The 24,358-nt window shown below is 53.2% G+C and overlaps 2 protein-coding genes across 2 annotated transcripts in view; both read left to right on the top strand.

The window, feature by feature from the left end:
- LOC101948039 (junctional adhesion molecule A-like) overlaps positions 1-24,358 on the top strand; it is a 333,339-nt gene that overhangs the window by 54,904 nt on the left and 254,077 nt on the right. The gene's annotated exons all lie outside the window — the stretch shown is intronic.
- LOC101942468 (interferon-inducible GTPase 5-like) lies at positions 355-22,811 on the top strand. Its single transcript, XM_065574704.1, has 2 exons — positions 355-1,774; positions 11,360-22,811. Exon 2 carries the CDS (start codon positions 18,263-18,265, stop codon positions 19,568-19,570), a length of 1,308 nt encoding a protein of 435 aa, XP_065430776.1. The 5' UTR covers positions 355-1,774; positions 11,360-18,262; the 3' UTR covers positions 19,571-22,811.

Here is a 24,358-nt window from a genome sequence, read left to right as displayed (position 1 = left end):
CTTTGACTCAAGATGGAGCATTGCATGCTGGGAACTGCAGTTCCTGCCGGCTGCCTCTCTGGATTAAATGGGGGGGGGCCCCCAGGCTGTGGTGCAGAGCTTGCTTGGCTGCGTCGTGGTCAGGCCTGTGCTCCCCCCTTCTGTGAATCTATCTCGCATCCCTGTGCGCGTGTGACCTGTCTGCGCTTGGCCCAGCCAATTGAGTGCACTCTGAAAGCAGTGTGGCCCCGCGGAAGCCTGTGTTGCTGCCCACTGTAGCAGTGCCAGGGAGCCATCCCTTGGCAGCCGAGCGACACGTCCCATCTCCAACATTTAACCATCCTGTTTCTTCTTTTTCCCTTCCAGAGAGAAGAGGGTAAGTGGAACCCTGTACTCTGTTCAAGTGTGTGCCTTGTTTTCTGTCCGTCCTCCAAGCCTCTTCCATCCCTCTTGTGCTCCTGGCCTGCGGAGATCCTTCTAGCGCTGTGGAGTGGGTAGAGTATTCCCCTGGGGGGCAAGCACCAGGACTAGCCAGACTCAGCCACCTCCTCCATGGCAGTTTAAATGCAGCCTGGAATCTCTTCCTTGCAGCGGGTAGAGTGCAAGGTGCCAGCGCGTATGCCAAGCTCCTCCCTCACCCCACTGTGCCCCAGCGTAGCTGCTGTGTGACACATTGCTTCCCCCTTCTCTCTCAAACACCCCCCCCTCCCCCCCGCCGCCAGGTGGGATCTCTGGGTCAGGAACAGTGGGGAGACTTTGACCTTTCCTCTTGGACTAGGGCACATGTTTCTGCTGTCCCCACCATGGGTCACTCCTACCCTCTAAGGTCCGCACTGTCCTAGCTCTATTCCAGCAGCATCTTCCAGTTGAAGACAAGGACTAAGCCTCCATCAACGCTGTTTTCCCCACCCGAAAGGGTCAGCAGGTGGCATCTGGGTGGAGCACTGTCTTCCCCTGTTCCCCAGATGGCAGTGTTGTCTTGTGTCCCCACCTCTCGCTGGCCTGGTGAGCAAAAGGCTGCAGAAGAGTAGAGCAGGGCAGTATGCTGCCTCTAGGCCAGGCCAGGCATAGTCTCCTTCCCCTTACCCAAAAGAAGTCAACATCACAGGAGCGAATAGCACCTGCATGAGCTTGCAAATTACCCCTCCCCCCCACAGCTCTGCTCGTGTACCTGATCCATAGCCCCCCACTTATTTGGCCCTGGACTCCTCTTCCAGCTCTGCCAATACCCCTCTGTCCTGACCCTCCTCAGCCCTCACTTCTGTGCCAGTTCTGCTCCTGGCCTGATTATACCAAGTTACAAGCTGGTTCTAACATGGGGACTGAAGAGATCCCAAAATCCACTTGGCACCCAAAGCAGGCTGGGTATCAGGACTAGGCCTCTTAGCTGCCCTCCTCCCAATCCCGTCCTTGCGGTGTGCTGGGTATTGGATGGGGAAATAGGGATGGAAGGAAGAGGCCAGTCTGTAAAGCATCTCTCCTACCAGAGCTGGGGGAGGCTGTGCCTTGCCTGGTGGGAGTTGGGAGAGAAGGGGCAAATCAGGCACCTCCCATCTATCTTTTGGTGTGAAGTTTGATGTAGCCTGGTGGTTAACCTCAGCTGTCTGCTAACTTGCTTCCCCAACGTTGCTGTCTGTCTGGCCGACACTGGTGGGGTACAGTGGCACAGCTGGTGCTTGGGGTGTGGTCCGAGAGCGATCAGCCCTTGTGAAGTGTCTTAGTTTAATTCTTTCTTTCTCATTTTAGCAGCACCAATAAGCAAGTTATCTACAGCCAGCCGTCCAACCGGAGTGACGTAAGTAGAACTGCCAGCCAGGCGGCTTTGCTCTGGCAGCCCGGAAAGTCTTTTGTCCCCAAAGAAATAACTTTGTTCTTGGCTTCTTGAGTGTCAGGGCTGCGATCAAATCACCTCCAGGCCGGGACTGGTGCTTTGGCAACCCCTGAGAGAGGCAGGGTGTAACCCAGCCACAGAGCCTGCTTACAGCAGTGATCTGCCCACGTCTTGTGGGTTTTATGGCGCGTCCGAGACGCACCTCACCCAAAGCCAGCCACGTCCATGGAGGGAAGGACAAACTGGTGGATACACGCTTCACCTGACAAGCTCAGTTCATTTGCTGGACATAGCTGATGGTTCGAAGCTTGTCCATGTGTTGTCAGCCCAGTGTCAGTTCCTGGCTAATGACTTGCACCGAGACTTTCTGACCTTGAGAGGAAGGATGGCCCAGTGGTTCGAGCACTAACCAGGCTCTCGGCGGACCTGGATTCAATTCCTCGCTCTCTCACACTCCGATGTACGACCGCGGGCCCGTCTCTGAGGCTGTGTCTCCACTTAAACAGCTAGCTGCTGTTCTTCCATCGATCTAGCGCTGTCTACACCGGGGGTTAGGTCAGCTTAACTACATGGCTCCGGGTGCGGATTTTTCACACCTCCAAGCAACATAGCTGGGTCGACTTAACGTTTTGGTGTAGACTTGGCCTTAGTCTCTCTGGCCCAGACCCATCAAAGTATTGAGGCTCATAACTTCCACTGAAATGGAGCCTAAATACTTCTGTGGATCTGTGCCTCAGGTACCCAGTTCCCTGTGTAATGGGGATAATAGCACTGCCCTGCCCTGCCCCTGGGGGCTGTGAGGATAAATGCATGAAAAACCCTGAGGTGCTCAGATACTGTGATGACTTGCGCCAAATCAGTTACGTAGATAATTACTGTAACCACCGTATAAGTCAGGTAGGTAGATTCCCCAGCGTCCCAGACAGTAATCCTTCTAGGTGTGGTGGGAGTTGGTGTTCCACTCTTCAGAAGTAGCCATATTTGCTGAAGGATCCTGTGTATCAGAGCCCATCAGTCACTGTCAGGCCTTTAAGACCTTCTGTTCAGTGTACATTTGATTCTCACCAATGCCTTTCCTCTAAGGCTTGAGCTAAAAATGGGGCATCTCTAAACTAGAGAAACTTATCTTATGTTTTGAGAGTTCAGAAGGGTAGAGCCTGCCACTCAGCAAGGAGTTCCAAGTGCCTCCCCAGCACTGCCGGTACGGCTGGCCCCTCGATACAGAGACTGTCCTGATACATTATCTCCAGCGGGGAAGATTTCTCTCTCGCCCCGAGTCGCCCTGCTCAGTCTAACACTGCAGCGCCACCATCCCCACCCGGCGTTTACGTTTTGAGGTGCTAGTCAGTCATGATGAGTCCTGGCAAGAGATGTGTAAACGCATCTCCTTTTAGTGCCCCACCCAGTGAAAACCTGCTGTGCTGGCTATGTAACTTTCACGCCTTCCGCAACCTTGAGTCACCCTTAGATACCGAGCCAAATGTGCACGAAGGTCTCCAACGGGGCATCGTTCCCGGCTGTGTTAGGTGATTCTAGAGTCGGAGATTGAGGCCGGAAGAGATCATTCTGACCATCTGCATAACGCAGGCCACGGAATTCACCTGGTGAACCCTGCGTCAAGCCCATAACTTCTGGCTCAGCGAAAGCATCGTGCCAGCGCCTCCTTGATGCCGCTAGCTGAGGAGAAATGGTGAAGGGCTGCTGTTAGTTTTCTTCCCCCCAGTTAGAGAACCGGTCAGTCTGGCAGCTGTGGTGCAGCTTACCAATGTTGCATGGAATGACAGAGCTACAGCCCCCGATTTTTAAAACGAAAACCATTCCCACAGACACGCAACGTGGGGCAAGGGAGCTCCAGGGCATTGCTTGGCCATGCAAGCCATTAAATCAAGGACCTTTCAGTAATGCTATGCTACGATCCCGACTAACCTTATTCATGTGCTAAATAGGCAAAGGCCCTCAAAGTGAAACTCCAATGCAAGAGTGTAAATTGAATGACTAATCAGTGCAGTAAGAAATAAAAGACTAATTTTTAGTGTCTGGGATGTAATTAAACAATCAGCCAGAGGCCATTCTGAGAGTCAGACGGAGACTGGGACGCGGGAAGTGGTGTCTGCACGCGGAGTCTTTTCTGTCCTCAGACGGAGGGTAACACTTTCAAAAGCACCAAAGTTCTATTTTCAAAAGTGACGTAGATACTTAAGAGCCTACAGGCCAGATTTCTAAAGGATGTAGGTGCCTAAAGATGCAGATGTGTGCCTGGGTGCTTTTGGAAATCTCCCTTGGTTGCCTATCCGCATGTTCAGGCACCTAAACGCCATTAAAAACCTGGCCCCATGCACCTCCACCACTCTTGAAAATGGGACTTCAGAGCCGCTTAGCCAGGACTTTTTGCACAAAAATGTCAGGAAAATTCTGTCTTTGCTGAGAGTCCAGCACCATTTGCTGGTCTGGGGTAAGGAAAACAGGAGTTATTGCTAGTGGTAAAAGCCAGAGTCAGGATCTGGGAGTTCAAGGGTTCTTCTTCGAGTGCTTGCTCATATCCATTCCATTAGGTGTGTGCGCGCCGCGTGCACGATCGTCGGAAGATTTTTACCCTAGCAACACCGGCGGGTCGGCTGTGGAGCCCCCTAGAGTGGCGCCTTCATGGCGCTGAATATATACCCCAGCCGACCCGGCGCCCCCTCAGTTCCTTCTTACCGCCCCTGACGGTCGTTGGAACTGTGGAGCGCTGCTTAGCTGTTCTCCACTTTCCCTAGCTTATCTTGTTGTATCATAGTTGTAGTTATAGTTATAGTTCTAGAGTTTGTTGTAAATTAGTTAAGTAGTTTTAAAGTTGTTCTAAGTAGTCCAGGGGATTAAGGGGGTCGTCTCCCCCCTTTCTCCCCCGGCCGCGGGGCCGGGCTCATGCCCACGCTCCCGGCTTCAAGCTGTGCGCCTCCTGCGCTAAACCTATGCCCACGAGCGACCCGCACGACTCCTGTCTGAAGTGCCTGGGAGAGTCACACCAGACAGATAAGTGTAAAATCTGTAAGGCCTTCCGACCGAGGACCAAGAAGGAGCGGGACTTTCGGCTCAGGCAACTTCTGATGGAGGCGGCTCTTAGCCCGGACACTCCTTCCACGGGCAAGGCCCCGGCACCTAGCACCTCGGTGCGCAGTGCCCCGGCGGCACCGGCTACGACGACCACGCGAGTGGCGTCAGACAAGCCTCCCCGGCACCGGACCTCGTCGGCACCGCAAACACAGCAAGTGCCTCGGCGCCGGTCCTTATCCCCAGGGCATAAAAAAGCCCATAAGACGGGGACATCCGTGCCGAAGACGCCAGCTCCCCCAGTGCCGGGGGTAGAGCCGCGTCCGCCGGTGGAGCAACGAAAACAGGTGCCTCCGGCACCGTCGACTCCGGCGCCGAGGCCGTTGAGTCCGGTGCAAATAGCGTCTCCCCCCAGGCCGGCGGTGATACAGTGCCTCCCGTCGACTCCAGAGACCTTCGCGGCGGCGAGAGACTTAATAGCTCTCACGGAGCCGGCACCGCCTCAACCACCGGCACCGACTGCACCGTTGACTCGCCCGGTCCAGTCGAGGGGGAAACCTGCCTTGATGCGCCCACCATCACAAGGGCTGGAACCTCGGCACCGATCCAGGTCCCGAAGCAGGTCCCCACGCCGCTCGCAGTCCCGGCACCGAATATCGTCTCGGCACCGGTCGTACTCGCGGCCAAGATCTTCTTCGCGGCACCGCTCTTCGTCTCGGCACCGATATGATCGTCGGCACCGATCAACGTCGAGACGTAGCTCTCGGCACCGCTACGGTCGACGCTCGACGTCGAGGGGTCGCTCCCGGCACCGGGCATACTCCAGGTCCTCGTCGAGGTCCAGATCCGACTCCCGGCACCGACGAGGTCATCGGCACCGGTCGCGGTCCCGGCACCGATCGCCGGCACCGCGCAGAGATAGATCATCTCCGGACCGGCACCGTGCGGCACCGCAGCCCACCGGGATGGTTTCATCTCTCTCGGCACCGCCATGGCCGTCAAGATCGGCGTCTCGTTCCTCGGAGGACCTGTCGAGATCGGCATACCCCCCTCAAGGGCACGCCGAGGAACAAAATTTCGGCCACTGGCAAGAGATGGCAGAGGACCACTCTCATGGACCATCTCACTGGTCGTTTTGGACCCCGTGGGCGTACCACCAAGAGCAAGGGGCTCCAATACCATCGACCTCTCGCTCGGGTCACTCGGTCAGAAGGGCCCCAGAATCCACCATCTCTCGGCCTCCGCCAGGAGGCATGGAGGCTTCGGTGTCCACGCCACCCGACACCAGGGACCCAAGTGCAGGTGATGCCCCGGCCCAAGAGCAGGGGGATCAGGACCCCCCCTTGGATCCGGTACCGCCGGAGGCATCCTCTTCCTCCTCTCCGGACGAGGCAGTGGCGGGCACTTCATGTACGGGTCCCCCTCCGATAGATCTTCGGGCTCACCAGGATCTCCTGCGTAGGATGGCCCGTAATATGGATCTGCAGGCGGAGGAGATAGTGGAGGTGCACGACCCGATCGTGAATATCCTTGGAGCAGATGCCCCATCGAGGGTGGCGTTACCTCTGATCCGCACGATCCAAACGAATGCGGATACGATATGGCAAACTCCTGCCTCCATTCCACCCACAGCGAGAGGGGTGGAAAGAAAATACTTTGTCCCGTCTAAGGACTATGGGTACTTGTATACCCACCCCCAACCGTGTTCACTGGTGGTGGAATCAGTGAATGCACGAGAGCGCCACGGCCAGCAGGCTGCAGCGCCTAAATCAAAAGAGGCTAAGCGGCTCGATCTGTTTGGCCGTAAGGTTTACTCAGCCGGAGGGCTACAACTTAGAGCGGCGAACCAACAGGCGCTACTGAGCCGCTACAATTTCAACTCCTGGAACTCTATGGGGAAGTTTAAGGAGTTGATTCCCCAAGAGTCCAGGGAAGAGTTTGGAGCCATGGTAGAGGAGGGCAAGAAGGTGGCTCGGACCTCCTTGCAGGCCTCCTTGGACATTGCAGACTCAGCGGCAAGGACCCTGGCTTCGGGTATCGCTATGCGCAGGATCTCCTGGCTTCAGGTTTCGGGTTTGCCTCCGGAGCTGCAGCAAACCCTACAAGATCTGCCTTTTGAGGGTCATGGATTGTTCTCAGATAAGACGGACTCTCGCCTGCAGAGCCTCAAGGACTCGAGAACAATCATGCGCTCCCTGGGGATGCATGTTGTGGGCCCCCAGCGCAGGCCATTTAGGCCGCAGCCTCAGCGCTTCTACCCCCCCCCGCCTCGTCAGAGACAGGACTCGGCCCGGAGGCGAGGGCGAGGTGGTAGAAGAAGGTGGACCGGCCCTCAACCCGGCCAGAACCAGGGGCCACCTAGACCACCTTCAGGCCCCAGGCAGAACTTTTGAAGGTGCGGTCGAGGACGGCGCCCCAGTCATCCCCCAGGATCCAGCCCCCTCCTTTCGGGATCGCCTCTCCCACTTCCACCGTGCTTGGTCCCTTATAACTTCGGACCGTTGGGTCCTCCGCACGGTGGAGAGGGGATACGCTATCCAGTTTTCTTCATTTCCCCCCTCTTCCCCCCCTTCCCCGTCCCTCTTCAGGGACCCTTCTCACGAGCAACTTCTTATACAGGAAGTTTCTACGCTCCTCGCTATGGGGGCCATAGAGGAGGTTCCAGTGGAATTAAGGGGCAGGGGATTCTATTCCCGTTACTTCCTCATTCCCAAGTCCAAAGGAGGTCTGCGACCCATCTTGGACTTGCGCGGACTCAACAAATTCGTAGTAAAGTTGAAGTTCCGCATGGTCTCTCTGGGGGCCATTATCCCTTCCCTCGATCCTGGAGACTGGTTCGCCGCCCTCGACATGAAAGACGCATACTTTCACATTGCTATTTACACGCCTCACAGACGCTTCCTGCGATTCGTGGTAAACAGGGTGCACTACCAATTTGCAGTCCTTCCCTTCGGCCTATCCTCGGCCCCACGGGTGTTCACGAAATGTATGGCTGTCGTGGCAGCGTACCTTCGTCGGCAAGGGATACAGGTGTTCCCGTACCTAGACGACTGGCTGGTACGCGGTCGCACCAAAGAACAAGTTCGCGATCACGTCCACATAATAGTGCACACATTCAACAGGTTGGGTATCCTACTCAACAAGGACAAATCCACTCTAGAACCTACCCAGAGAATAGAATTCATCGGTGCGGTTCTAGACTCCAGACGTGCACAAGCCATCCTGCCAGACAACCGCTTTGGCACCATCACGAGCCTCATTCAAGGACTCAAGGCCTTCCCAACTACCACGGTGAGGTCGTGCCTTACCCTGCTGGGTCACATGGCTTCCTGCACGTACGTAACCAGGCATGCCAGACTTCGGCTTCGCCCACTACAGACCTGGGTGTCATCAATATACCGCCCACATCGGGACAGCCTGAATATGGTGGTCACAATCCCGAATTCGGTCCTGACCTCCCTCACATGGTGGCTAGATCACAATGTGGTTTGCGAAGGGATGCCGTTTCACGCCCCACAACCCTCTCTGCACCTGGTCACAGACGCTTCATCCCTGGGTTGGGGCGCCCATCTCAACGAACACCATACCCAGGGCCTGTGGACTGCACCCCAGCTAGCCCTACACATCAATGTTCGGGAACTGATGGCGGTACGCCTGGCGTGCCGGGCATTTCTCAACCTCCTACGTGGTCGCTGTGTGTTAGTTCTCATCGACAACACCACGGCCATGTTCTACATCAACAAGCAAGGAGGGGCACGCTCGTCAATTCTATGCCAAGAGGCCATTCGCCTGTGGGACTTCTGCATCGCCCACTCAATCCATCTCACGGCATCGTTCCTCCCTGGAGTCCAGAACACTCTAGCGGATCGTCTCAGCAGGTCCTTCCAGACGCACGAGTGGTCTATCCGTCCGGACATCATACATTCCATCTTCCAGAGGTGGGGGTTTCCCCAGATAGACCTGTTTGCATCCCGAGACAACAGGAAGTGCCACCTGTTCTGCTCCCTGCAAGGTCGAGCTCCGGGCTCCCTCTCGGATGCGTTTCTCCTTCCCTGGAAAGACCACCTGTTTTACGCCTTCCCTCCGTTTCCTCTGGTCCACAAGGTACTGCTCAAATTGCGCAGAGACCAGGCACAGGTAATTCTGGTCGCTCCAGCGTGGCCGAGACAACATTGGTACACCACGCTGTTGGAACTCTCGGTTCAGACACCGATCCCGCTTCCGTTGTATCCGGATCTCATCACGCAGAACCACGGCCGGCTGCGTCACCCCGACCTGCAATCACTCCACCTCACGGCGTGGCTGCTCCATGGTTCACCCAGGCAGAGCAACAGTGTTCACACTCTGTCCAACAGATTCTGCTGAGCAGTAGGAAGCCCTCAACACGGACCACATACTTGGCCAAGTGGAAGCGGTTCTCCTGTTGGTGCGGACAACGAGCCACGTCCCCGTTGCACGCACCTATTCCTCTTATTTTGGAATATCTCCTCTCCCTAAAGCAGCAGGGGTTGGCGATATCTTCAATTAGAGTTCACCTGGCCGCTATATCGGCCTTCCATCCAGGGGAACTCGCGTCCTCGGTATTCTCTAACCCGATGGTCGTTAGATTCCTCAAGGGCTTAGACCGGATGTACCCACAACAACGTCAGCCCGTTCCGACGTGGGACCTCAACCTGGTTCTTTCCAAGCTCACAGGTCATCCATTCGAGCCACTGGCCACCTGTTCACTTCTGTACCTATCCTGGAAGACAGCCTTCCTCGTAGCCATCACCTCAGCAAGGCGCGTTTCTGAACTCAGGGCGCTTACATCCGAGCCCCCTTACACAGTTTTCCATAAGGATAAAGTGCAGCTTCATCCACATCCTGCCTTTCTCCCTAAGGTGGTTTCTCCATTTCATATCAACCAGGATATATTTCTCCCGGTCTTTCACCCTAAACCACATGCTTCTCGCCAGGATCAACGTTTGCATTCTCTGGACGTACGCAGGGCCCTGGCCTTCTATATTGACCGCACAAGGCCCTTTAGAAAGACGACGCAACTCTTCGTTGCAGTGGCCGACCGAATGAAAGGCTCACCGGTCTCATCACAACGACTATCCTCCTGGATTACGTCTTGCATCCGGACTTGCTACGACCTGGCAGGTGTCTCAGCACCCCACCTCACCGCTCACTCCACGAGGGCCCAAGCTTCCTCGACGGCTTTCCTGGCGCAAGTTCCGATCCAGGACATTTGTAGAGCTGCGGTTTGGTCGTCAGTCCACACGTTTACAGAACACTATGCACTAGTGCAGCAGTCCAGGGACGATGCTGCCTTTGGATCAGCGGTTCTGCACACAGCAATGTCTCTCTCCGACCCCACCGCCTAAGTTGGGCTTGGGAGTCACCTAATGGAATGGATATGAGCAAGCACTCGAAGAAGAAAAGACGGTTACTCACCGTTGTAACTGTTGTTCTTCGAGATGTGTTGCTCATATCCATTCCAAACCCGCCCTCCGTCCCCACTGTCGGAGTAGCCGGCAAGAAGGAACTGAGGGGGCGCCGGGTCGGCTGGGGTATATATTCAGCGCCATGAAGGCGCCACTCTAGGGGGCTCCACAGCCGACCCGCCGGTGTTGCTAGGGTAAAAATCTTCCGACGATCGTGCACGCGGCGCGCACACACCTAATGGAATGGATATGAGCAACACATCTCGAAGAACAACAGTTACAACGGTGAGTAACCGTCTTTTCTGTTCCCAACTTGGTCCCTTACACCTACTGTGCCTCCACTTACAAATTTGTTAAATGGGTATAATATGTCATGGTGGTGATTCAGTTGTTTAACAGCTTGGGATCCTTGGCTCAGGTATTACATACGTGCAACTGGTGTGTTCTGCTCTGTAAAGTGGTGAAGCCACTCGGGCCGCTTCCCCAGAACACAGGTAGATCTCCCATGGGCTCCACACAAGGCACAGAGGGACGTGTACTTGACAAGACCCAAACCCTGCGTGCTAGGGACACGGACTGATGCCGGAGATGGGCTGTGGGAGGAGTTACGAAGTTGATTCTCACACCGGGCTGGAATAACAGAGGGTGTTGCCAGGCCAAGTTTCTCCTAAGCGAACAGCCAGCTCTTCCCTGACACATGGCGGCTTTGCGACGAGAGAGGTTGAGCCCATAAACATAACGTCACCTGCAACCTAGTCTGTGCTTCTACCCAGAAAACCCAGTGCTCTCCTGCTGAGTCACTTGGCGTTAGATTTGCCCCCAAGAGCTCAGTCTAGGTAGCCAGGCTAGACAAACAGGATGGGAGGGGAAACAAGCAGAGGTGACTTGCTCAAGGTGGGAGGCAGAGCAAGGACTGGGACCCAGGTCTCCCGATTCCCAGCCATCACGACTGTTTCTCCTTGACCGCGCAGCACCATGAGCTTTTCTCTCCGAGGGGCTCGGGGATGGGGGCAAAGGGAGCAGATTTGTTTTGAAGGATTCGCTGTAATTCATGTCCATGGGAATTCATTGTGTCTTTCTTTCACTCCCCCAGGGAGAATTCAAACAGACCTCGTCCTTCCTGGTGTGACATTGGCCCTGGATTGGCTCCCCCTCTCCTGCCGACGTCCTGCCCCTTGCCCCATGAACTGCTGTAAATGTTCCGTGTGAATTACTGTAACTCACTGCGATTTTAACTATTTTTTTTTTAAAAGTTTCACCTAGTGCCTTTTTAGTCCTGTTCTAGACTCTCCTTGTCCCCTAGAGTCGTGGGGCTGGAGTCTTGCCCGCTGCGCTACAGGTGACTTCGCATAAACCAATCTTATTTTCCTAAGAGCGACAGGCAACAAACCCGGCTGCTGAACACACCCAGCAGAGGGGCCCCCCTGCCACTTGCTGGCGTTGCAGATTGCTCACCCTGCTTTGGGGATGTCCGCTAGCACCGGGCTTCCCCAAGGAGGGTGAAATTCAGCCCGTGCCACAGGCCAGCGTGAGGCCTTGCAGCACTGTAGTGCCACTTAAGCCTATCGGAGGGTTTGATGCTGCCAGAAGTGGCAGGCTGGGGAGCCCTGGTTATGCTAGAGCATTGAATGTAGGGCTCACAAGTATATTTTTGTGACTGTAGAAGATTGTTGCGTGGTGTCCACATCCCTGCCCCCACCGTCACTGCTGTACGAGTGTGTCAAGATGTCATCTTTGTGGTGTCGGAACAGGTTGAATTCTACATCTCCCTGGAGCAGGAGGTGATTGGTGAGAAGGGATTAGGGGCATAGCAATGAGGGGGGACTTGCTCACCTCTCCCTTGGCCTGTGATTTGGTTGTGAGGCAGCAGAGAGAAAATCCAGTCCAGGAGAAATCAAGAACTTCTTCCCACCGATTTACGGCCCTGCTTGAGCTCTGTTTCAGCCCAGTTTGACAGGGCCAGGAGAGCCTTCCAGAACAGCTTGGTTCAGTCTGGCGTTTTGGGGCCAAACCTTGATTGAAACCAGGTTGGCTGGCACGGCGTGGAGATGGAGTTCACACCCTGCCGTGGGCCATATCCGAAAGGTGCAGGGGGCCGCGGTGAGACCTAGCGATGCTCTGCAGGCTCTTGCCGTTCAGAGTTGTGGGGTGGAGTTGGCTTTCTCGAGGGCAAAGTTCTGGGCCCTTCCTCAAGGCAGGCGCTCGTAAAGGCTTGGCGTTGAGTCGCCTTGTGCTGGTTCACCCTGTACTCCCCACAGCGACACCGGTGCACCCAACTCTGGCTGGTGTGGCCAAGTGGCTGCTCGTGCTTGGGAAGGAAGATGCAATCAGCTTTCGCATTGTTAGTTCTTGGGTAGCGCTTTGCGTGGAAGATGCTCTACGGGGCCAACAGCTGTTCGACTGGCGACTGGGTGAGACGGCTAAAGGGGTGTAGGTGCCTTGTTATTCCCACTTCCATTTAAGACCCGGTGGTGTGAAGGGGCCTTAGTGCAAATGAGACTCAGACCTGTAGGACTGAATGGGAAGAAGGTGAGTGGCTAGATCCCTGAGCACTCAGCCTTTAAATGCCTGTTGTAGGTGCCTCCTGAGCACTGAGCTAGGCAGACACCTACAGATCCTACGTCAGTGTAACAGACGTCCTGACAATATCGAGATTGTCCCGGTATTAGGGGCTTTGTCTTATATACGCAACTACATCCCCCGCCATCCGTCAATCTCCCCCCTCCCTCCCCCGGGAAAAAAGTGTCCCAATTTTTCCAGTATCTGGTCACCCCAACCTCAGTCTGAATGGCAGGAGTTTCGAACCGCCACACATCTGGATCCATTGAGAAATATGTGTAGGGAACGAGCCTGTTGCAGCCACAGAGCTGCCGTCTGGAGGGAGCAGGAAAGGGGCCGCTGCCAGGCTGCGGTAGATGGTGCCTCGTCCGTGGAATCTGTATTGTTCTCTCCCGGGGCTCCAAAGCAGACTGGATCGGTTACCAGGAATAATGGAGGCTGGAATCAAATCCTTCACTTTGTTGGGTCACAGCGTAACCACCATGGCAAGAGCTCTCCAGGAGGCCAGACTCCTCTCCAACAGCTGGACAGATTTAACTGTGCGGCTGCTTTTTATTACCGTTCAGCAAGAGAAACCTTACCAGACCTTAACTTGAAAGCCTGAGACATGTAATAGTCACTTTTTAAATCGCTTTAAAATACTTTTGTAATTTTATCTATTTGTAACTGGAAATAAACCCTTTGGTTTGAGTTCAGTCTCCCCGAACATTTGGAAGGAGGAAGGTGGGGCTGGCTTGCTAGGATGTGGAGTGGACTGCAGCTCTCCTGCCCTCTGCTGGTCAGTGGTGGAACTGGAGGGACTGCACAGTAGTTCTATGCATCTAATACAGTGGTGATCCTTAGACCTCAGTGGTTCAAGAGCCAAATTAGCAATCAATAGTACTCTTCATATTTAAACATGGGGAAGTATGACAGGGGAAATATTTAGTTTTCATATATTATTCTCCCAGCAAAATGACTGACCAAGTATTATTATTTTTTATCAACTACAAATGGTGGTTAACATAGTAAAAGCATCCCGATTGGTTGTTAATTCATCACACGGCGTTTTAATTTCATGTGCTGCAAAGAGCCGCAGGAGACGCATTAAAGAGCCACTCGTGAACCTCAGTCTGAGTGTCACTGATCTAACAGCTGTGTTGGCATCCAAACTGGGAGCAAATTTTGGGGAGCAGGGGGGGCACCGTTACTCTTGACGGATTCAGGTTGAATTCAACAAATAGTTTTGGCTGAAAAAGGTTTTTTTTTTTTTTTTTACGTCAGTGTTTGTTTTTTATTTAGAAAGAGTGTATGGCTGAATTAGAAAACAAATGTAAAAAACACCAGAACGTGGCTGAGTTGAAAAGGAAACTCAAATTTCACTTGAGCCAACCAAACTGTTTGTTAATCCAGAGCAAGAATTTTTCACTTGGACAACCATTTTTTTTTTTTTTTTTAAAAGAATTGGATTTGGTTTGACTCCAACCTGATTCTTCTCCAGAACATTTGGTTCAGCCCCCAAATAAAAACATCTATTATTTGCTGAACTGTGGTTAGCAGCACTCTCCCCACCCCTCTGTTCACACAGGTGCTAATGGAGGCCTGGCTGAGGAGAATTTGAGGTCTCTGGCTGGGACTGTTCTGGCAGCCTCCAGGCCATGTCTACACTAGCACTTATGTGAATAAACACCCCCCTGAGTGACGGAAGTTTTGCCGGCATAAGCACTCGTGTGCCCAGCGCTCTGTCACGCTCTCCTGCTGACAGCTACCGCCGCGCGTTGGGCTGGTTTTATGATGTCCTCAGGAGAGCTCGCTCCTGTCAGCATAACGGGCTACATGAGCAATCTTACAGCTGTATTGGTACAGCTGTACCGCTGTGAGCTTGTAAGTGTAGACGTGGCCTTAGTAGCCGGTGAGCTCCAGCATGTTCCCTCAAATTTTTTACATCCATGTACGGAATGAATGTGTGTGCACCAATATGGAGGGGATGTGGGGCGGGGGTGGGGCCAAGGGGTTTGGAGTGTGGGAGGGGGCTCAGGGCCAGGGCCGCGAGGGGGGGAGGGGGGCAAGTGAGGCAATTTGCCCCGGGCCCCGCAAGCCCTGGCCGAGAATCCCTTTCCTCACCCAGCGGCGGTCCGGGTCTTCAGTGGCATTTCGGCGGTGGGGGGGCCCTTCAGTGCTGCCGAAGACACGGAGCGACTGAAGGGCCCCCCACCGCCGAAATGCCGCCGCCACCGCAGACTCGGAGCGCCGCCCGGTGAGTACAAGCTCCCCTGCTTTGCCCCAGGCCCCCTGAATCCTCTGGGTGGCCCTGCTCAGGGCTGGGGCAGAGGATTAGAGTATGGGGGTGATAAGGGCTCTGGGGGGGGTATGACGGCTTCGGAGCACAGGAGGGGTTGTGGGCTCTGTCTGGGGGTGAGGGCTTTGGGGTGGGGCCGGGGATGAGGAGTTTGGTGTGTGGGAGGGGGCTCGGGGCTAGAGCAGAGGGTTGGGGTGTGGGGGGATGAGGGGTTTGGGGTGCACAACGGGGCCCTGTTCTCTGCTGGCCCTTAGGCACTACTCTCACACACAGCTCTGTGCTGGAGACCTTGGCTTGACTTGTGGCTGTCGCCTTCCCACTGCTGTAGGCACTTGAATCAGAGCAAGTCGGCTCCACTTCGATCCACATGAGGCTGCAGTGAAGCTGGGGGTTGGGGGATCCCTGTGCAGGAGCTGAGAGGTTAAGGCCCACATCCCCGTTGTGCCGTTCTGGTCAGGCAACCCAGAACCACAAGCCATGCTGTTACCCTTCTGCCTTAGCAAGAGTGAGCTTTGCTGGAGATTAGACTGTGTGTCAGCTCCCTGCTCCGCCAGGCTGTCCGGCTCACCAGCAAACGCCTCGAGACTCTGCCAACCTTTCCCTTGCCTTGCAGGTGACATTCAGGGACCTGCAGTTCCCCAGCGACATCTCTGCATCCAGTCCCTCTCCCGGGACGCTCCCAGAAACTAAGTTCACTGCCTCCAAAGAGACGGGGCATGAGCCTGGTAGGCCAGCTGAGGGCTCACTTCATGCTTCAATAGAGCAGATCAGAAATGGTTATAGGAAAACTCAGAAGTTTAACAAAGAACGGAGATTTGAGGGAAAGAGACAGCTGGTTACAAACAAAGCTCGCTGTCTACTACTTAAAACTTAATTTTAGCAAGTTTTCATCTTTGCCTAAGCAGTTTTCTCACTTAGCTTCTGCCTTTCCAGCTAAGAGGAAAAGGATCTGCCGTTCACAGGCTCGGAAGTGCCATCCTTCTGTCCTCCAAGTGATGGATAACCAAGATGGCTTTCTGCCTCCTATAGATTTTCCAGTCTCTTGTCTTTGTCTCAAGAGCCAGGAAGCCTTTAGGGGAGGGGGCACAAACTCAGACATGTAGAGAGCTCACTAAGTAGTTTTCTCTGCTGCTTGATGGCTTTGTTTATCTTATATGTAAATGTCCTTTCATTGGGCTCTGCTTGTCATCAAGCCGCTCAGAGAGGGGAACCCCCATTCCTTGGTCTGGGGCAGCCTTGCGATAGGCACTGCCTCCCAAACACAGCGTAAGAACATATTCTTTATATCCACACTGTGCATGCATCACATCATGATTTTCAGGACCAGCCTGTCACCTGTTTATGGATGATACATTCCATGACATCTTTTAGATACGTATTGGGGATAGTGACTGTCAGGCCTAGGGTGAATTACTGGAGAGTGGGCCCTTTGCCAGTGGGCACCGAGGGTCAGACTGGTGGAGAGCATCAGGCCCCTAGAGGGGATTGCAGTCAGGATCTTCTCTTGTGGACTCATTTTCCCTTTGGAAAGTCTCTAATAAAGTGCTTCATTCCTGGTCTGCTCTGAGGAACAGTCCCAGACATGCAGAGCCAGTGGGGATGGGCACCCCAGCCCAGAGCAACTGCTTAGCCCCATCCTGCATGGGACATTTTTCCACAGCCGTCACTGAGTCCCTGGATGCAAATGAGCAATGAACGCAGTGGATCACCACATGGCCGCTGACATCACATAAGAATGCTCAGCCAGCCAATCAGCATGTGGCTACAAGATGTGATCACGTTTCCATGGCAGTCATGGATGGTGCTGAAGACATACCTGGGGAAAAGATGCTGGGGGACCCTGGGGCAGAGCCGGGGACAGAGGCCAGCCCGGTGTGAATGGGAGTAACCTGCTCTGAGGTGCGGGCAGAAGCTGGTTCCCTGGTATATTAAACAACACCAGCCAGAACCATCTCTGCACCCAGAGCTTCCTCGGGAGGGCAGGTGGGTGAGGAAACTGAGGGGCTAGTAGTGAGGACGCTTGGGTTCTATATACAGCTCTGGGAGGGGACTGGGGGCCTAGTGGTTAGATCACAGGGCTCTGGGATGCTGGACTCCTGGGTCTATACTGAGCTCTGGGAGGGGAGTGGGGTCTAGTGGTTAGAGTGGCTGAACTCTTGCCTTCAGCACTGTAACTGTCAGAGTAAGAAATCGTCCCTCAGTCCGAGACTCGGCTTTTATATTTCAGCCCCCCTGGGAGTCACCAACTTTTTCCTTGATGATCCTGCCCGGTTCTGTGGAGCTGGTCTTGGTGAAAGGTTCCTAATTGCTCATTACCTCACACGTAGGAGGCCCTGCCAAATTCACGGTCATAGGATTTTAAAAATCAAATTTCACAGTTTCAGATATTTACACCTGAAATTTCATGGTGGTGTAACGATGGGGGTCCTGACCCCAAAAGGAGGTTGTGTGTGTGTGTGGGGGGGGTTGCAAGGCTATTGTAGGAGTGGGCTGCACCCTTCTGCTGCTGATGGCAATGCTGCCTTCAGAGCTGGGCAGCCGGAGAGCCGTGGCTGCTGGCCGGGCACCCAGCTCTGAAGGCAGTGCTGCAGCACAGAAGGAAGGCCAGCAGCAGCACAGAAGGATGGCTTGGTGCAGTATTGCCCCCTTACTTCTGTGCTGCTGCTGGTGGGGCAATGTCTTCAGAGTTGGGTGCCTTGTCAGCAGTCACTGCTCTCCAGCCACCCAGCTCTGAAGGCAGTGTAGATGTAAAGGTGGCAATACTGCGACCCCTCTACAATAGCCTTGCAACCCCCCTCCCCACAATGCCCTTTTGGGTCGGAACCTCCAGTTGGAGGTCTCCCCTGTGACATCTGTATAGTATAGGGTACAAGGACACAAAAGACCAGATTTCAGAAGGGGGGAGAGCAGATGTCATGGTCAATGACACATTTTTCATGCCCATGAATTTGATAGGGCCCTACTCCTATTATCTCCCACCCTTCAGCTCCACTTCTGCTCTTGGGTCAAGCCCATATTCTCCCTCCCAGCCAGCCCACACTGGTGTCTAATGCTTTGGGAAGCCAGAGGGGCAGGAGCTGCCATACGCCAGGCCAGAGAAGATGAAGGCTGGGATGGGGCTGGGTCTCCGGGAAGAGCTGCCCAGAGACAAACACCTAGATGAGGGTTTCAGTGGTTCAGCATTCCCAGGAACTCACACAAGAACTGGCCTTTCCCTCTGTAAGGCAGGGGCTGCAGCAGCTTGCCGGAGCCAACATGGCCTCACAGAGCAGTGAGGACATCATCAAGCTGTCGAGGGAGGAGCTGGAGGCCCTGAAAGCTGCCTTTGAGGAGGGGAACCTCGCTGGAGTGGCCTCCAGGCTGCAGGAGATGCTGGAGTCGCTGGAGAGCGTCCAGCTGGATGTCGGCATCACGGGCGAGACCGGCTCTGGGAAGTCGTCCTTCGTCAATGCTCTCCGGGGCTTGGGTGATGAGGATGCAGGTGCCGCCCGCACCGGTGTGGTGGAGACCACCAGGGAGCCGACTCCATACCAGCATCCCCGGTACCCCAACGTGACCATCTGGGACCTGCCGGGGATCGGCACACCCGATTTCCACCCCGATACCTACCTGGAGCAGGTCGGCTTCTCGCGCTACGACATCTTCTTCATCATCGCCTCGCAGCGCTTTACTGCCAACCATGCTGCTCTGGCCCGCCACATCCAGGCCATGGACAAGAGTTTCTACTTCGTCCGCTCCAAGGTGGACATGGACCTGGATTCCTCCCTCAGGCGCCGGCCATCCAGCTACAGCGAGGTGGGGGTGCTGCAGGAGATCCGGCAGAACTGCCTGGAGGGTCTGCGGGCCCAAGGCATCCGCTCGCCCCAGGTCTTCCTCCTCTCGGCTTTTGATCTCAGCAAGTATGACTTCCATCTCCTGGGGGAGATGCTGGAGAGGGAGCTGAGCCACCACAAGCGGCATGCCTTCCTGATGGCCCTGCCCAACATCTCCCTGCACATCCTGGAGAAGAAAAAGGCAGCAATGTTGGAGCACATGTGGTTGGTCTCCATCGTGGCCTGCGGTGTCCACGCCGCGCCCATCCCAGGACTCCTGATCTCCTGCGATGTGGACGTCCTGGCCAGGACCCTGCAAGGTTACTGCAAGGGCTTCGGCCTGGACGATGACTCTCTGGAGAAGCTGGCGGCACAAATGGGGCAGCCGGTGGAGCAGATGAAGGCCGTGATCGAGTCACCGTTGGCCAAGGAGATCTCCAACATCCTGGTGGTGCAGCTGTTGATACAGGCAGGCAGCGAGGCACCTAAGCTAGCCAATGAGGTGCTGAGCTCTGTCCCGCTCCTGGGTTCGCTTGCATCCGGAGCACTGTCTTTTGCCACCACGTACAAGATGCTGAGGAGCTTTGTGAATGCGGTAGCTGCTGATGCCCAGAAGGTGCTTATTAAAGCCTTCAACTTGGATGCTAAGAAGTGAGCCAGAAAGGAGGAGAGAGAAAGATTGAAACACCTTCTCTGAGGCAAGGGACCAAAATCCAGTGCCAGGTGCAGACAGGACTCCAGCATCCCCTGGAAATCCCTCGAGCTTCCTACCTGATGTCAGAATTTCATTCCGGAGCTGGATATAAAATCCATGATTGAATTTCTAAAGTTTCTGCTGCATTTGTTACTTTGCTATTTAAATGTCAAATATCAGAGCTGGTTCTGTTGTCACTGACGGTGGTGCAAATCAAGGGTGTGTGTGTTGTATACCAGGAGTAACTCTGTTGTAAATACTTCACTGTAAACCAAAAGTAAGTCCATCGTAAATATGTCATCATAAACTGGGTAATTCCATTATAAATAGATATTTCATTGTAAACTGGTCAGAACTCTGTTGTAAATACACCACTGTAAACCAGGAGTGTAACAGATGTCAATACTCTGTTGTAAACCAAGGGTAAATCTACTTTATACCAGGAGTAATGCTGGTGTGAACCAGGAGTAACTCTCGTACATATATTGTTATAACCTGGGGTAACCCCATTATAACTAAATGGTTTATTGTAAACTGGATGTGATTTTACTGTAAATACTCCGTTGTAAATGGGGTGTAACTCTGTTGCAAACCAGAAGCTGTAAATATTCTGGGCCAGAACCTCAGCTGGGGCAAATTGGGGGAAAACTCCACATAAGTCACTGGGCTGTGTGGCCTAGTGGATTGAAGACTAGAGTTTTATTCCCAGCTCTGCTGCTGCATGACCATGGGCAAATCACTTCCCCTTCAGGGACCTCAGTTTCCCCACCTGTAGAATGGGAATAATGATGCTGACCTCCTTTGTAAAGAATTTGAGATCTACTGATGTAAGAGCTAGTGATTACTAGTGTAGAAAATAAGAAGTGAGGATCTGGCAAGGCATTGTAAACCAGGAGTAACCTCTCTGAAATTGCAGTAAAGCCAGAGTACAGTATGTCAGAATCAAGCCAGTCATTTCTAATTGGGGGTGGGTGGGAGGTGAAAATGAAGTAAAGTTCTGTGACCCCACAATTAATTTAGCAAAAGTTAAATGTGTCCTTAGCTTTCATATCACTGTAATGAACAGTATGGAAGCAGAGTCCAGGCTACAGTGTAGAGGCAGGAGTGCAGTCTGAGGTTAGGGTAGGTAGACTGACAATCAGGACTCTAGGGTGCTAATCTCAGCCCTAAGAGGCAATGGGGGTAGGTGGTTAGTGCAGGAAAGTGGGATTCAGGACCCCTGGGTTCGCTTCCTTCCCCACTTTACCACTTCCTCACGTAGGAGAGTCACTCCAACTCTTTGTGCCCTGTTTTATCCCCATTTCTCCTAAAAGGTTATTTTCATATTTACCCAGCTCTCTAATGTGTTTTAAGATCAGCGGAGGAATGACTTTCAGTCTTGTTAATACGTAGCATGCAATGAAAATTCCCTTGGTTAGTTCCTGACTAGGGCTTCGGGCTAGCCACCCTTGGAGGATCTGTACGAGTTTAACCCCAGACATTCACTTGGGATCAGAGTTGGTTGAGAAATGGACTTTCCCTCCTGTGGGAAATTCTGAGATTTTGAAACTTGAAGCAGAATGAAAAGCCAAAATCTTGGGGATTTTTTCTTGAACAGGAACATTCGAAAATGTTTTGTTTCAGCCTTGTAGAAACATTTTGTTTGTATGAGGTTGACAAATTTTATTATATCAACTTTTGTTAGAAGTTAGAATCATAGAATATTAGGGTTGGAAGTGACCTCAGGAGGTCATCTAGTTCAATCCCCTGCCCAAAGCCGGACCAATCCTCAACTAAATCATCCCAGCCAGGGCTTTGTCAAGCCGGGCCTTAAAAACCTCTAAGGAAGGAGATTCCACCCCCTCCCTAGGGAACCCATTCCAGTGTTTCACCACCCTCCTAGTGAAATAGTGTTTCCTAATATCCAACCTAGACCTCCCCCACTGCAACTTGAGACCATTGATCCTTGTTCTGTCATCTGCCACCACTGAGAACAGCTGAGCTCCATCTTCTTTGGAACCCCCTTCAGGTAGTTGAAGGCTGCTATCAAATTCCCCCTCCCTCTTCTCTTCTGCAGACTAAATAACCCCAGTTCCCTCAGCTTCTCCTCGTAAGCCGTGTGCCCCAGCCCCCTAATAATTTCCGTTGGCCTCCGCTGGACTCTCTCCAATTTGTCCACATCCCTTCTGTAGTGGGGGGACCAAAACTGGACGCAATACTCCAGGTGTGGCCTCACCAGTGCCGAATAGAGGGGAATAATCACTTCCCTCGATCTGCTGGCAATGCTCCTACTAATACAGCCCAATATGCCGTTAGCCTTCTTGGCAACAAGAGCCCACTGACTATAATAATAACTATAACAGTCAACTTTTTATGACTAAATTAGATGCTATAGTATAGTCTAACAAAATTCAAAATGAAACGTTTGGCTCTGATCACAATGAAACGTTTTGATAACTTCCTGTAGAAAATGGGGATGAAATCACTATGGCCCTGTGAAACGTTTTGATTTTGTCAAATCAGCATTTTCCAAAAAAACAGCCTTCACTATGGCTCATAGAATCATAGAACTGGAAGGGACCTCGAGAGGTCATCTAGTCCAGCCCCTGCACTCATGGCAGGACTAAGTATTATCTAGACCATCCCTGACAGGTGTTTGTCTAACCCGCTCTTAAAAATCTCCAATGCTGGAGATTCCACACTCTCCCTAGGCAATTCGTTCCAGTGCTTAGCCACCCTGACAGGAAGTTTTTCCTAATGTCCAACTTAAACCTCCCTTGCTGCATTTTAAGCCCGTTACTTCTTGTCCTAGCCTCAGAGATTAAGAAAAACAATTCCCCCTCCTCCTTGTAACAACCTTTTATGTACTTGAAAACATTATGTCCCCTCAGTCTTCTCTTCTCCAGACTAAACAAACCCAATTTTTTTCAATCTTCCCTCATAAGTCATCTGCTTGCCATGGAAGGTGCTACAGGGCAGGGACTAGTTTTTGTTCTGTGTTTGTACAGCCCCTTGCACAGTGGGATCCTGCTCCATGACTGAAGTTCCTAGGCACTAGCATAATACAAATCATTAATAATGGTGATGGGACGCAGTGCAAACGCCTTACATTGTGTAAGCCTACCAGTGTCTGGGCCAGGTCAGTCAGGGTTGTCCTGTCTACACACATTCCCAAAGCATGTACTCAATAAAACTGTTAGCCATGAATTTTCTCCTGTGAAAACTCTTTGCAGACTCAGTTTGTCAACTCCCCTTCATTTGCTTTCTCAACAATTACAGAGAAGGTTATTGTCACACTTCAGGGCAACTGCACCTAGATTCCCCCTCCATGGTCCCTCAAGAGCACCTGCTCTAGCCTCCCAGCTCCTCAGCCACCACCTCTCTTGGGCAGAGACTCGCATCTCTCTCCTTCCTGACCGGGGTATTTCCAGGCTGCTCTGTTCCCTGCCTACACTGTGATATCCCCAGCTCGCCAGACTATCTAACCAGGCCAGCATCTGTGCTTTGTTTTCTCTCCGAGGGCTATGAACAGCTGTAATTGCCAGCAGTCACATGTTACCAGTTAGCTCCTTACAAGCAAGTACATTTATTGGTAAGGTGAAAGCATTACAGAGAGAGACATATCAAACCAACACGAGTTCCTATATGCATGTGTCAGCTGTTCTGTGTACACCCCTTTTCTGTGCCCAACTTTCCTCTATTCAACTTGAATGGACTCAGCCCATCATTTTAACATGAAATGAACCAATCAGCCCTTAGGCTCCAGGGCCTGCCGCCTTCCTGTATCCCCCTATCCGTTCCCTGGAGTCAGCTTGACCTGGAGCTGTTTCCTCTTCATCATTGCAGACCTTTTGGCCTCTCTGTTCTTTCATAGCTGGGCTTGTTTTCCTTATGGGGCCCAGCTGTGGGTTTCTTGTCTCCATGAGTGGCAGTTCTGGCAGTGGTACTGGGCTGAGGTTCAGCCTGGTTGCCTGGGAGCAAGGAAGGCTCTCTCCTCTCTTCTGCCTGTGTCCTGCCCAGGGTTTGTAAACCTTAGGACAGCATGCAGAAAGCTTTCCAGTCACCTGTCAGGCTTATGGGACATCAGTCGGCCAAAGTCCTTCCAACCCTTCTTTGACAGAAAGTCTCGTCCGTTTGCTGGATCAGAAAGAAGGTCCTGAGCTAGTTGAAACTCAGACTGTTTATCCTCCAGTCCTTTCTTTGCCTGTTGGTCTCTGGAGAATCCAGTTTGAACTAGTATCTGGAGCCTCCCCACGTGGTGGTACCTCTCTGGAGGTGTTACAATCTGAATGAATTTGCCTAATCACCCCCTGTAATGGGGGTTCACTCACCACTCTGGCGCCTCCTGATGGTTGTCTTGGGAATTAGCTCTGCATGTTAGGGTACCCTCTTCAGGTGGTGCCTCGCTGCCTCACTCCTGCTCTAGGACCCATGTCTCTCCAAGGACCACGGTGTCCTCTTCAGCGACACAGCCCTCCAGCCATGCCCCACACTGTGCTCCCCCTTCTGGGGGACCTGCAGTCTGCTGTTCAGCCACTTCCCTTAGTGGCGACTGCAGTAACTTGTCTGGCCACTTCCTGGTGGCCCCAGTATCCTCTTTACCCTTGCCTCAGGGCCTCAGCCTGCAAACCCCAGCAGCCAGCCAGGAGCTGTCTGTCACTCGCCCAGTCCCTGCTAGCATCACTGCTCTGTCCAGAGTGCTGGCAGTTCTTTCAGCCCTCCAGAGACACAGTCCTTCCTCCCTGGGCTCCCAGCAGAAAACTGCCTTCC

This window comes from Chrysemys picta, chromosome 20 (genome assembly GCF_011386835.1).
Source record: "Chrysemys picta bellii isolate R12L10 chromosome 20, ASM1138683v2, whole genome shotgun sequence".
Classification (NCBI taxonomy): Eukaryota; Metazoa; Chordata; order Testudines; family Emydidae; genus Chrysemys; species Chrysemys picta.
This window is presented reverse-complemented; position numbering and strand designations above follow the sequence as displayed.